The following is a 13,978-nucleotide window of genomic DNA, read 5'->3' on the forward strand; positions in this document are numbered from 1 at the left end:
ATCAAACCATTCTAATTATAATTCTATCTATCTATCTAACTATCTATTTAGTTGGCATGCTGGTAAGCCCATATTCTCGAGGGGGTGTGGAGAAGGTCTATCTATCTATCTTAAATCATGGTCTGGAGGTATAAATTTATTTTAGAAGCAAACTTTCTCTATAACTAGGACGTTGCAATATGACTATAAAAATATGAATAGCCGACAGCAATTTAAGTATTGATGCGCCATTCATAATCTTAATTTTCATTCATAGTAAAGTTTTATACTTATTTTCGAATTTTCTTTAAAGGTTGCGTTAAAGTTAATATCCAACTCAGACTGAAATTAGTAGATTATTAGGTTGAATCAATTACGAAATAAAACAAGTATGATACGTTATAACTTAAAAAAAGATGAAAATCTCTAATAAACGAACGAAAATTAGCAAAGCATTGATTTTTTAATAATATTCTTTATTAACTAAAAATAAAATAAAATATTAAAATTATAGATATTAAATTGCAAAATACTTACCTACATATTAACATTCTAAGGCAAAGAAAAAAGAAAAAAGGTCCTTTCCTAAAAAAGCCTAGATAGCAGTGCCAGCAACCCCTTATTTTTTATATAAATTGAAAATATAGTATTTTTCTAAGACTAGCCACTGCGGGGCCTATATACATTTGTATATATGTATTTGTTCTTCTTACCCTGCAGGGCCTCTCAGTTAACATTTGTATCTAAATAATAAACAAAGAAACAATTGGGATTCTTTGCTCTACTAGGCACTTCGATGAAAACCCCTAATAAATTTTAAATTTTTTGGTACACTCTAATACTTATTGAAGCAGACTAACCATGGAAAACAAAATGACCACGAATTCATGGATGGGTCAATGGCAGTAAAAAAACAATAAAGTTCTTTACTTTTAAGGAAATGGCGGTAATATCAAGGTTGTTAAAAAGGGGGAAGGGTCATTTAGGCTATTTCAGCCTTCCTTATAAATTTGGCCTAACATAAAATTTTGAAGATATATAACCCCTTCATCACAAATTTACCCCTTAATTAAAAGTATCTTTGTACCTCCCCCCCCCTTGCTAAGAAAGCATGAACGTCCTTAGGCCCCCTGTGGGGTCCTTTCCTTACGGGTTACCATCACTGTGGAACTCTTCTAACCTTTACTTAACCTAACCTAACCTAAAATATGCATAAGAAATACGAGGAAAACCTTCGAAGACAATTCCTCTGCCAGTAACCTATCCTTATATCCCTGGTTGGAAAGACAAATAAAGTTTGTTAGCCCCGTGTTTGTTTATTTTATCATCTAGTGACATATCCCACTATCCCTGGTTAGAAAGACAAATAAAGTTTGTTAGCCCCGTGTTTGTTTATTTTATCATCCAGTGACATATCCCACTATCCCTGGTTAGAAAGACAAATAAAGTTTGTTAGCCCCGTGTTTGTTTATTTTATCATCCAGTGACCTCTCCCTGTATCCCTGGTTAGAAAGACAAATAAAGTTTGTTAGCCCCGTGTTTGTTTATTTTATTATTTTATCATCCAGTGACATCTCCCTCTATCCCTGGTTAGAAAGACAAATAAAGTTTGTTAGCCCCGTGTTTGTTTATTTTATCATCCAGTGACATCTCCCTCTATCCCTGGTTAAAAAGACAAATAAAGTTTGTTAGCCCCGTGTTTGTTTATTTTATCATCCAGTGACATCTCCCTCTATCCCTGGTTAGAAAGACAAATAAAGTTTGTTAGCCCCGTGTTTGTTTATTTTATCATCCAGTGACATCTCCCTCTATCCCTGGTTAAAAAGACAAATAAAGTTTGTTAGCCCCGTGTTTGTTTATTTTATCATCCAGTGACCTCTCCCTGTATCCCTGGTTAGAAAGACAAATAAAGTTTGTTAGCCCTGTGTTTATTTATTTTACCATCCAGTGACATCTCCCTCTATCCCTGGTTAGAAAGACAAATAAAGTTTGTTAGCCCCGTGTTTGTTTATTTTATTATTTTATCATCCAGTGGACTCTCCCTCTATCCCTGGTTGGAAAGACAAATAAAGTTTGTTAGCCCCGTGTTTGTTTATTTTATCATCCAGTGACCTATCCCTCTATCCCTGGTTAGAAAGACAAATAAAGTTTGTTAGCCCCGTGTTTGTTTATTTTATCATCCAGTGACCTCTTCCTTCATCCCTGTTTGTAAAGACAAAAAAAGGTTGTTAGCCACGTGTTTGTTTATTTTATCATCCAGTGACATATCCCTCTATCCCTGGTTAGAAAGACAAATAAAGTTTGTTAGCCCCGTGTTTGTTTATTTTATCATCCAGTGACCTCTCCCTGTATCCCTGGTTAGAAAGACAAATAAAGTTTGTTAGCCCCGTGTTTATTTTATCATCCAGTGACATCTCCCTCTATCCCTGGTTGGAAAGACAAATAAAGTTTGTTAGCCCCGTGTTTGTTTATTTTATCATCCAGTGACATCTCCCTGTATCCCTGGTTAGAAAGACAAATAAAGTTTGTTAGCCCCGTGTTTGTTTATTTTATCATCTAGTGGCATCTCCCTCTATCCCTGGTTAGAGAGACAAATAAAGTTTGTTAGCCCCGTGTTTGTTTATTTTATCATCTAGTGGCATATCTCTTTATCCCTGGTTAGAAAGACAAATAAAGTTTGTTAGCCCTGTGTTTGTTTATTTTATTAGTTTATCAGAAGAACTCTAATTCTCAATGCTTTAACAGTTTTGGTGCTTAACCTCAAAGTACTTAAAGAGCATTAACCCCAACCCCTTTATAAAAATTGCTCAACGATGTACTTTTGTGAATACCCAGAACACTAACTAAAATTGCTTTAACAGTTTTACACATCCAAACATATAATAAATTTTCGTGCTTTCCATCATTGTGACTGTCGAGCACTGAACCTTTTCCTCCCCTTTATCAACTGAGCTCAACAATGTACTTTTGTGAATGTGAATATACTCTAATTGAAAATAAAGTTGGTAGTTTTTTCCCTGTGCTTAACAATCTAAATCTGACCATACCGGACCTTGATTTTAAACTGTGCATAAAATTAAATGAAAATAAGTAAAATTAGTAAATCAATAACTCTATTAACAATAGTTTTTGAGTCCAATAACTGACGAACCCTAATCTGTCCTACTTTGAGAAAGACGATTGCAGTGACGTCATATACGTTTAGGGAAAGAAAAAGGGAAAGGGGGAAGTAAATCTCTTCAAAAGAGATAGGAGAAAAGGAAAGATTGTCTTCCCCCCTTCCCTAAACGTATATGACATCACTGGAATCGTCTTTCTCAAAGTAGGACAGATTGGGGTTCGTCCAATAATTGTCGTATGAACATGGGTACTTTAAACGTATTCTTATTCGGTAACCTAGAAATTTAACATTTCCATTTTTCCTGAATATTTTCCATAATGGTTTAGAAATAGTTGGGTTTTGTGAATGCAACTAAAACTTCCATATCTTCATAAGTTTTTTTCACTGTAACTTAAAAATTAAAAAGTAAACATTTTTATATTCTCCTGAAAATTGTGCTTATAAAAATGAGAACATACATTAAAATGACCAATGGCCAATACAAAGACTAACTGCCAATTTACCAATTGTAGGCCAATTGTAGGCCAGACGTCATATTTTATTGGTACTATAAAAGCTTCAAAATTTTTCGACAGTACATGGTTTAGAAATAGTTGGGTTTGGTTGAATTCAAACAAAAACTCCATATCTTTATATTTTTTTCACTGTGCTGTACAATGTAAACATATCCATATTCTCCTTACATTTTGAAGCTCTTCATAGTGCCTGTAAAAAAATGACGTCATACAGTACAAATGACCAATTATAGGCCATAACTCAGACTAAATTGCCAATGACAGGCCAGTATACATTTTAAATGACCAATGGTATGCCAGTATGACGTCTTATTTTATAGGCACTTCGAGATTTTTCCACAGTGGTTTAGAAATAGTTGGGTTTGGTTGAATGCAAATTGTAATGCAAATTTTCTTGCATAATTTTATTCAAAACCTTCAATGAAAACAACCAACAAATTAATTTTATAATACAAGGATCATAATGGAAAAGACAATTGAAAACAAATAAGATTTACATCAACAATTAATCTTGTTTAGATGAAAATAATTGGGGAAAAGTTTGGACGCTGCCACTTTGTACCAACCAATCAAAAGAACTCACATTTTTAAGGCTAACGAATAAGAGAACATGTATAAATTGGTACCAGTATTATTTACAGTCAAATGTCCGATCCCTTCCTTTATTATTATTTTCACGAACCTAACATAGCAGCGGAATGTTCGTTTTACACTTAAATTTATTTTTCAAAATAAGGGCGTTTTAGATTCTAGGCAATTTTATGGAAATCGTTAAAGTAAATTTAAGATTTAGTAGTTGAAAATCTATTTGTTAAACAAAATATTTTGTTGTTGTTTTTAATAAACACTTTTATTCACATATAAATTTGATGTAAACTTCACACTGACAGCATATAATAATAAAACTAGAATAATTAAATACATAGGAGTGACCCCTCCCTGTGTAAACTATGACAGCATATAATAACAAAACTAGAATAATTAAATACATAGGAGTGACCCCTCCCTGTGTAAACTATGACAGCATATAATAACAAAACTAGAATAATTAAATACATAGGAGTGACCCCTCCCTGTGTAAACTATGACAGCATATAATAACAAAACTAGAATAATTAAATACATAGGAGTAACCCCTCCCTGTGTAAAGTTTGGGTACTGGGTACAGGTTTAGGGTACTACAGGAATAAGTCCAGAAGGGGTAAGCATACTCCTATCTTCTAAGGACCTATGAGAAGCTACACTAAAGAAGAAACATATAAGCGAGATCATTTGGGACAAACAGATACACAGCCTTTAGATAAGGATATAACTAAAATATAAAAATAGTAAATTAAAGAGTAACATCGTACTTCAACAAAAACAAAAAAAGCTTATTCCTTTCAGAAAAAAAAGCTTTGTTTTAATATTTAAGTTGGTTTCTCTCTTTCTTAAAATGCAAAACAAATAAAAAAAATACAGTTATTCAAAAATTCTTTTTTAAAATCTTTTTTTAAAGCGAAGCTTTACTAAGATTTAAATAGGTTCATAACGGTTAGCCCTAAATTAAGGTATGCCAGAATTTTCTTATCAACTTCCAAACTTGGGATCTAGATTCCTGTAACAGTTAGTTACACTTTTGAAGGCTCAGCAACTCTAAATCATTACCAGCAAGTAATAATTGTGGGACAGATTTACACGAAATTTTGATAAACTTCTGGGTATTTACGAATAAATAAAATTTTCAATGTTCGTTTGTTTATTTTATTGATTGAGTTTCGCTTTTTTTTATTTTTTTCTCATCCTTGTTTTTATTTAGGATTAGGTGCTGTGGCAATCTGGCTTCTGATAATACAGGTAGAAAGTTTGAAACCATGAGTGTGCAGAAACCCTGTGCACACCACTGTTTAAAACATGCAAAGCATATTCTATAAAGCTTCTCATGTCCTTTTTTTCTTTCTGCATGTATGCACTCCAGGTATAGGCCGCGCATGATTGAAGAATAGGAATCTCCCCTCTTCCTTAATTTCATATTTAAAATTATTTTAAAATAAAGGGTGTGGGGGTCAGTGCTCTACACATTTATATGGATATGCTGTTTAATTTTACAGCCTCAGGGGGGTAATTTTTATATCATATAGGCAAGGACGTCCAAGCTTTTTTTTTTGGGGGGGGGGGGTAATAATTCAAATTTTAAAATTTTTTTTGGGGGGGTAATCACCCTCATTCGACGTCCTTGACCAGGAGAGGCAATGTCATGAATTAATATATTATTTTAGATAGCTGCATCAATTCTTTATTACAAAATGAAGAAATGCTTCAAAACACCAAAAGAAAAAGAGGTATTTACAATCATTTTTAACCCGAGGCGTACAGAAGGGGAATGTATCAACCCCCCCTTGTAATAGAATAACACCCCTCTGCTTTCTGTATGAAAACTTCCTATAGCTAAGAAGCTCCTCAAAATTTTAAGCTAGTGTCAAAAATTTTGCACCCCCTTGAAAATCCCTGTGCACGCCACTGATTTAGTTTTGGAAAGGTGATAAAATTGGGGGGTGGTGTGAAAAGTTTTGCACCCCCCTGAAAAACCATGTATACGCCACTGATTTAGTTTTAGAAAGTGGATAAATTTCAAATATCTAAACTCATAATTTCATAACTTAAGGATAAATTAAAGGTAGTATATGTTCATTTGAGATCTAAAGTGATTCAATTGTAACGAAATATTTTTTGTGTACTTTTCGGATTCATTTTTGGAGTACTTTTTATAAAAAATTATGGAAAATGTTTGAATTTTAAGCTTTGCATTTAAAAAGTAGAACAAAATAATAAAGTTTTTGAATTTGCACTAGACACACATCCATGAGAGTTATGAGTACAAGCCCCTGCCTCCAGAACCTATAGTCAGGTATAATTAGATATCTCTAGACACACATCCATGAGAGTTATGAGTACAAGTCCCTGCCTCCAGAACCTATAGTCAGGTATAATTAATATATCTCTAGACACACATCCATGAAAGTTATAAGTACAAGCCTCTACCTCCAGAACCTATAGTCAGGTATGATTAGATATCTCTAGACACACATCCATGAGAGTTATGAGTACAAGCCCCTGCCTCCAGAACCTATAGTCAGGTATAATTATATGTCCCTAGACACACATCCATGAGAGTTATGAGTACAAGCCCCTGCCTCCAGAACCTATAGTCAGGTATAATTAATATATCTCTAGACACACAACCATGAGAGTTATGAGTACAAGCCCCTGCCTCCAAAACCTATAGTGAGGTATAATTAATATATCTCTAGACACACATCCATGAGAGTTATGAGTACAAGCCCCTACCTCCAGAACCTATAGTTAGGTATAATTAATATATCTCTAGACACACATCCATGAAAGTTATGAGTACAAGTCCCTGCCTCCAGAACCTATAGTCAGGTATAATTAATATATCTCTAGACACACATCCATAAGAGTTATGAGTACAAGCCCCTGCCTCCAGAACCTATAGTCAGGTATGATTAGATATCTCTAGACACACATCCATGAGAGTAATAAATACAAGCCCCTGCCTCCAGAACCTATAGTCATTATTAATCGGGGATCTTAAGGGACAAGAGAAGGGATGAGAAGAGAAGAAAAATATCACAATTTAAAAATATAATAGTCTAAAACCATCCCAGTACTTGTTTCAACCTTACCTAAAGTGGAGAACCCAATCGGTTAAGCAATTATCAGAATCTAAAGCTACAGACAATGCAAAAACCTTAATGCTTTACATAATAGGATATGTGCTTTTAAAAACTATTAAACGTTTTGTTAAGTTCAAACTGATCTTAAATATGGAAATCAGAAAAGCACATAAAAAAAACAATGAAATACTTTTTAAAGTATTTAAGTGTTAAGTTTTTAAATTTTTACATTTATCTTTAAGATTCATCAAGTTTGTAATTTGTTTCATAATTTTTTATTTAACTAATAGAATCAAATTTGGTTAAATATCTGATTACATTTAATTTTTATTAAGTTAGAATTTCATTAGATGAAATCATTGAGATTAATTTGTTTAATTAATTACAAGAAAAATCATGTAATTATTTTTTTTATATCAAATTATATAAAAGTATCAGGATTTCTGTCTGTTTGTGTGTAGCGAAGGATCTCGCTAACCGCTCAATTTATATGATTTTACTTTACAGCGAAGCGTCACTTAAGTCTAGTGAAGGTTAATAATTATTTTGGAGCGAAGACATTATCTGAATAAATAGAACATAAACATTACATTATGCAAACATTATAGACATACCCACAAAATTTTTTTTTATATTTTGACTGATATGGTATACAGTTAAAGTATTAGGGTTGCTGATAACAGCTGTGGCTAACTCTTGTTAACATCTAACCCCACACCCTCACATACTGTTGAAAAAATTTAAATAAGGGATGGGGGTATATTTCTATTATTGTTCATTATATCAGGTCCAGTTAGGTTAGGTTATAATGGGTACTGGGTAGCCCCGCAATTAAAATTATATATTTTTTGTTCAGTGTCCAACAAGTTTACGATGAACCCACTTCTCACCGGGACCCCCCACCACCTCCAGGCAAAGTCATCATAAAGGTTTATCAAATTTAACTTTTTTTGCTTTTTTTTTCTGTCCCGAAGAAAAACATTTGATCCTTTCACAATTATATTAGTAAAAAATAAGAGTATCCAATAGTTCTAACGCAGGTTTATTAGCTCCTCTTTAAATTTATCCTCTAGTTTTAATTAGATATTAATCTGAGGTGAATTCTTAAAAAAAACTTTTGCCTTACTAAAATCAGTTAGCCTCACTAAAATTTTAGTGAGGCAAAATTATCCCTTCTAAATTTTTAGCGAGCCTCACTGATTTTAATGAAGCAAACTGATTTAAGTGAGGCAAAAGTTTTTTAAGAATTCACCTCTGGATAAGGATTTGCCTACTAACAGCTAAGTTACATATTCAAAGCTAACAGATTACAGACAGATCTAAATTATTGAAGAGTTAGACAGAATTATTAATAGGTGCTTTCCCCTTTAACCAATAAAAACAAACCTAATCTGCCCTAAAGTAATAAACAAACAAACTAAACTCTCCTCTCCCTTATTTTAAAACAAATATTTCTGTGCTCTACTAGGCACTTTAAAGGAAACATCCTGTAAATATTTTTTTTTTCATTTTTAGCAGAATCTATAAAAACATCATTAAATTAAGAAAATTTATTGAAGATTAAATAAAAATCGATAAAAATTAATTTTGGAAAGTAAATATCCTGTTAGTAATAAATATAAATTATATTTTTTTCCTTCTTTAATTGATTTTTATATTATTATTAATCAGAAATAAATAAAAAAAGATGAAAAATAACCTAATTGACATTTTTATTGATCACATTAAAAAAGATACGTTATAGAGAGGACTTTCTTTGATATTTTTAATGTCTTTGTTATGATGTTAATTTAAAACAGTACCAGAGAGGTTTGTCACAAGCAACTCTAATCAAATGAGTTCTTCGGTACATGGGCTAAGCAATACATCCAGAAATAGGCTCAGCAACACAACAATGCATGGGCCCAGCAAGACAACAGTACCAGGCTTGATAATCGGTGAGCCAATGCTCGGTTCTAAAACCGGTTTTTTCCCGCCATCAGCTGCAACACAAATGTCGTCGTTGAGCGCGTACAGAGATAATGGATTCACCAATAGGAATTGAGAACACACATTCATATATTGAATTTAAAAAGTTAAATTTTTTTGTAGTAATAGAATGCAGGGAAGCAGGGGACATTGGGCTGTTTATTACACTAGGCCCCTAAAGTTTTATAATAACGTTATTCGTTAGCTTAACCAATTTGGGAACTTTTATTGAATTTAGATTGTAATCTACAGAAAAAGTATTTTGTGTATCATTCTTGGGGATGTGAAACAATTTATCAGCCAGTGGCTTATCCCTTTGGCTTATTGAATATGATGTGTGTTTGTGTGTCAAATAATATTTGAAAAAAACTATTCCCTACTTTTCAAAGCTAAACAACCACCATATTAATTTGGGCAAATTTTATTTGCCATTACATTGCCTTTATATTCAACATTCAGCTAATAGCATCAGAAATATAAACACAGCTGAGTCCCTACAAAAGAATAGAAAGCAATTTGCTAGCAGACGAAAAGAGTATCCTCCACTTGGGACAGGTATCTGTCTGGATTATTAATCTAAACTCATACATTTATTGAATTAATACAGCAAAAAAACAATAAAGTAATAATTATATAAATTTGAAAACTTTGAACTAATTTTTTTATACATACAAAATGTTTTTATCTATTAACAGATGTACAGACTACAGACATACTCAAGTTTTAGAGTAACAACGTGACTACAACGATTCCTAATTTTTATTATTTTATAATATTAAATATTATAAAAAGATATTTGCTGTCATATACAAAATCATTTTAAATTTTAAAGAAAAGTTTTGAAAGAAATTTGCATATAATCTTTATTTTCACAAATTCAACTCAAAATATTGCAAATTTTATCTAAAAAATTTCATAAATATACAATTTTTTGATAAACAGGAAAATTCCAACTGAAATTTAAGTACCCTACAGTTTACAGTTTATTTTGACTATAGTAATCTATGAATATTTAATCCATTATATGTAGTGGTACCCAAAGTTTTCTTATTCTTTGGCTCCAAACTTTTACTAGACTTAAATTTGTTGGTTCTGCTGTGTCCAAACTTTCTACCAAATACTTTTCCACCAAAGGCTTAATTTTATTTTTCATCATTTGGGATATCAAAGATTTAAAACCCAACAAGCAATAAACTGTCTATAGAGTAGATTCATTTTAAAAGAACTTCCCAGGACGAATTTCTGTAGAGTTGAAAACAAATTTAAAAAGAATAATTACATGTTTTTGCTGCAAATATGTTTACCAATTTTTTCATTTGTTGTCCTAGTTCTAAAGTCATTCATATTTATGAAATATAACAATACAAAAGCTCTTGGATCTATAGGGATGAAACAATGACCGATAAATTGATGTACATCCCCAATGATGATACACAAAATTACCCCTTATGTAGATTAAAATTAGTGATTTGAAACGTTTGAACATGGCAGTTAATCAAGATTCCCTAAGGTCCCCAATGTTGTTTAGCCAACGAATGAGAAAACTTTGGGGACAACTGTAATAACAAGCCCATTGTCCCCTCTCTCTCTCACAAAAGTTAGCTGGTACAACCATAAACTTCACTGTTATAATATAAATCTAATAACTATAGAAACAATAGGTTATTTTTCTCTCTGCTGAATGGTCATAGATAAGGGAAAAGACTATTTTGTAATGAAGATGCAAGTTACAGAGATAAGACATTGGATGTTAAAAAATCCCCCCGCCACCCCCCCCCCCCTAAGATTCTTTAAAAAATAAGAAAACAGACCCTAAAAATAATGGACACATTGCCTTAGGTCGCATGGAGGGAGGGGAGAATGAACTGTAAATTACAAAGTTTTATAACGTCATTTGGTACAAATAGTTTTGCTACTTTTATAGTGTCCATACTTTTCAACAAATAATTTAAATTTCGCTACTTATGTTGTTCCTTAACCCTGGGATTTGTTGATTTATAAGATACTGAAATCCACCCACAGTATACAACACATTGGCGTAGACAGAAATGTTTTACAAAGGGTCTAAAGGTATAAGAGAATGGTCGATAAATTGATGTACATCCCCAATACTGATGCATAAAATTACATCTTCTGTAGATTACGATTGGTGGTTGAAACGTTTGGACTTTTAATTTATTATATCAACCAATCAAAATCTAAATTCTTAAAAATTTAAGTTACTTTATTTGTCAAAAAAAGAAAAAAATAACGGATATTGCTCTAAAAGAGGTTAAGATATCATAATATTTGTTTTCCTTATTTTAAAGTATGATACTTTATAAAACTTAAATTTCCTGGCAATTTAGTTTTTTTTAAGTGGTTAAACAAAACATGAAATTATAGAATTTTGAAAAATTGAGGTAAAATATTGCAAAATATTTTATTTATTTTGCATATATTGATCAACTAATCTGTAGAATGTTTTTTTTGCATGAGTTACACTAAATGTCCTTCGAATGGCTGCGGTGTGTTAAATTTTCATCTTATTACACAATTTGTTACACCTCCACCTCTATCTTTCCAAACAGCAAGAATTTGGTAATGAAGGAATAGTTTTTTTTCCAGTATGGCTTCAAACAGATAAATTTCCGCTGGATTAGAACCGTTTCACGTCGGTCAATCTAAAAAATCATGCATAAAATCGTATTATAGATAAATTTTCATGAACTAACACCAGTTTTGTTTGCCTGGGCGTCCGGCCCCTGAGGACTAACAAACTGGTTTTAATCTTTTCATTTTAATATCTGCTGCTAAAAGCTGTATATAATACGCTGTGATAAATAATTATTAATGGGTGACAGTTAATCAGTAGTCTGAGAAAGTACGCAAGTTTAAAAAGTAAACAAAAGTTTGTCTGTCATCTTAAGAATTTGGCAAACCCTTTTTTTACTGAATACACCTTTTTGGAAAACTAATGTTGTTTATTTCAAAATATGGAACAGGTTAAATTAGATTTTTGAACAGTTTTAATGGCGTACTTTGTTTTAATAAAGGTGATAGAATTTCAGAAATTGGATGTTCAAATCCTATCTATAATACAAAGTAGCTTGATGTATGTCCGTCCGTCCGTCCTTCAGTCTGTTCGACCTTCAGTCTGTTCGTCCCTTAAGATCTCGGTAACCACTGTACTGATCGGATTCTACCCTCCCGGGAATATACGTACTGGTCCTGTGGTGGTTTTAGGGTATTTTCTTCCCAATCCCCCAAAAAATAAAAATCCACCTTAAAATTTTTTAGATCATTTAAAATTAGTGGTGGCAGCTCTAGTAGTGCTTATTTTTTTGTCATCATAAGAGGCTAGGAGCGAAGCCGCTAGTCGAAATATATAGAAGTATTATCTTGAGTTGTCTATAATTGTATTTCTACTCGTCTATGGATAGTGGACTAAATGCATTTATAAAAATAGTACGTAGTTCTTTGGGTACATTGTACAAATCTTTCTCTATAATAATGTGGGTCTAAACCCAGAAATATGAATGTATTAACAAAATGCCTGCTTTTCAGTCGGTACAATATATATTTTACTAAAATAAAAGAAGCTTTAGCTGAGCTAAGAGAAAATGTAGAAAAATTTATATACTTGGTATTTTGTAAGCTACTATATACCTAAGGAGGTAGGGTACATTGGGCTGTTTATTACACTAGTCATTTTCTTATTCGTTGGCTCAACAACTTCGGGGACTGTTATTTAATATTGATTGGTTGGTTTTTTCAGGGTCCAAGTGTTTCAACCACTAATTGTAAACTACAGAAAGGATATTTTTGTGAATCATCATTGGGGATGTACATCAATTTATCGGCCATTGTCTTATCCCTCTAGATCCCTGTATAAACTAGCAAACCATCAGCTGCAAACCACTGTTAAAAACCAGGGAGGAAGGGAGGGGACAATGGATCTAAAATTCACATTTCTGACAGTCTTGAACTTTGGGTACCAGAACACATGCAACTTTTATTATTTTGGCAAATTTCAAAGACTTTGGGTACCAGCGCAAAGAATGCCACTAAAACAATTATTCCCAAAAGCAGACAACTCTTACTGAACTAACCAATACAAATACCAGCGGACCATTTGAAAAAAAATTCAAAACAAGTTTATTTTGGTTTTTAAACAAAATAGTTTTCTTCTAAACCAGAAATTCTACTGTGATACTTCTGTAACTATCCATTCTAATCAACCCCTTGTCAAATATGAAAACAAACCCAAATTATGGTGCCAGTACTAAGGTCATACATCTTATGATAAATTACAGACTATTCACAGGAAAATAAGACAGGATAACCTAATGGTAAATACTTTTCTTTCAGTGTTTAATAACTTCTTATTTATACAAATCTTATAAAGATTGCTCCATCTAAATTTTTTGAATTTTCCAGATATATCTGGTTTTGAAGATATTGAGTTAAAACTCTAAAATTGAATTAATTGCCCATTGTCCCCTCCATTACTCCCTGGTTAAAAACATTTAGACTTATTTTAATCGATATTGTAATTACTTGGAAGCTGCACCAGAGTTTTATGTACTCTAATAAAGTGATACTTGAAGCTGGCTAAAATTTATTGGCTGGAGGATCCAACCACTTTACCCCATTCCCTCCTCTCCTCCTAGATGAACGAACTGACCAATAAGTGAGGTCCATATTAGAAACCTATATCCACGTCTACTATATCCATT

The 13,978-nt window shown here is 32.4% G+C and overlaps 2 protein-coding genes across 6 annotated transcripts in view; one reads left to right on the forward strand and one right to left on the reverse strand.

Annotated features, from left to right (window-relative positions):
- The window catches only part of LOC145318738 (uncharacterized), a 372,001-nt gene that overhangs the window by 256,659 nt on the left and 101,364 nt on the right, over nucleotides 1-13,978 (reverse strand). The gene's annotated exons all lie outside the window — the stretch shown is intronic.
- Nucleotides 1-13,978, forward strand: part of LOC145318730 (uncharacterized) — a 90,109-nt gene that overhangs the window by 35,823 nt on the left and 40,308 nt on the right. The window contains exons 8-13 of one of the 2 annotated variants that reach the window (XM_080160218.1): nucleotides 52-128; nucleotides 5,414-5,451; nucleotides 5,874-5,936; nucleotides 6,676-6,731; nucleotides 8,149-8,204; nucleotides 9,092-9,327. In XM_080160218.1, the coding sequence (XP_080016344.1) occupies nucleotides 52-128; nucleotides 5,414-5,451; nucleotides 5,874-5,936; nucleotides 6,676-6,731; nucleotides 8,149-8,204; nucleotides 9,092-9,327 (526 nt within the window). Of the gene's footprint in view, nucleotides 1-51; nucleotides 129-5,413; nucleotides 5,452-5,873; nucleotides 5,937-6,675; nucleotides 6,732-6,751; nucleotides 6,808-8,148; nucleotides 8,205-9,091; nucleotides 9,328-13,978 lie in introns of both variants that reach the window. The other variant, XM_080160217.1, reaches the window with a different exon arrangement.

The sequence above is a fragment of the Acartia tonsa genome, chromosome 5 (assembly GCF_053477335.1).
Source record: "Acartia tonsa isolate MP-2025a chromosome 5, ASM5347733v1, whole genome shotgun sequence".
NCBI lineage: Eukaryota > Metazoa > Arthropoda > Copepoda > Calanoida > Acartiidae > Acartia > Acartia tonsa.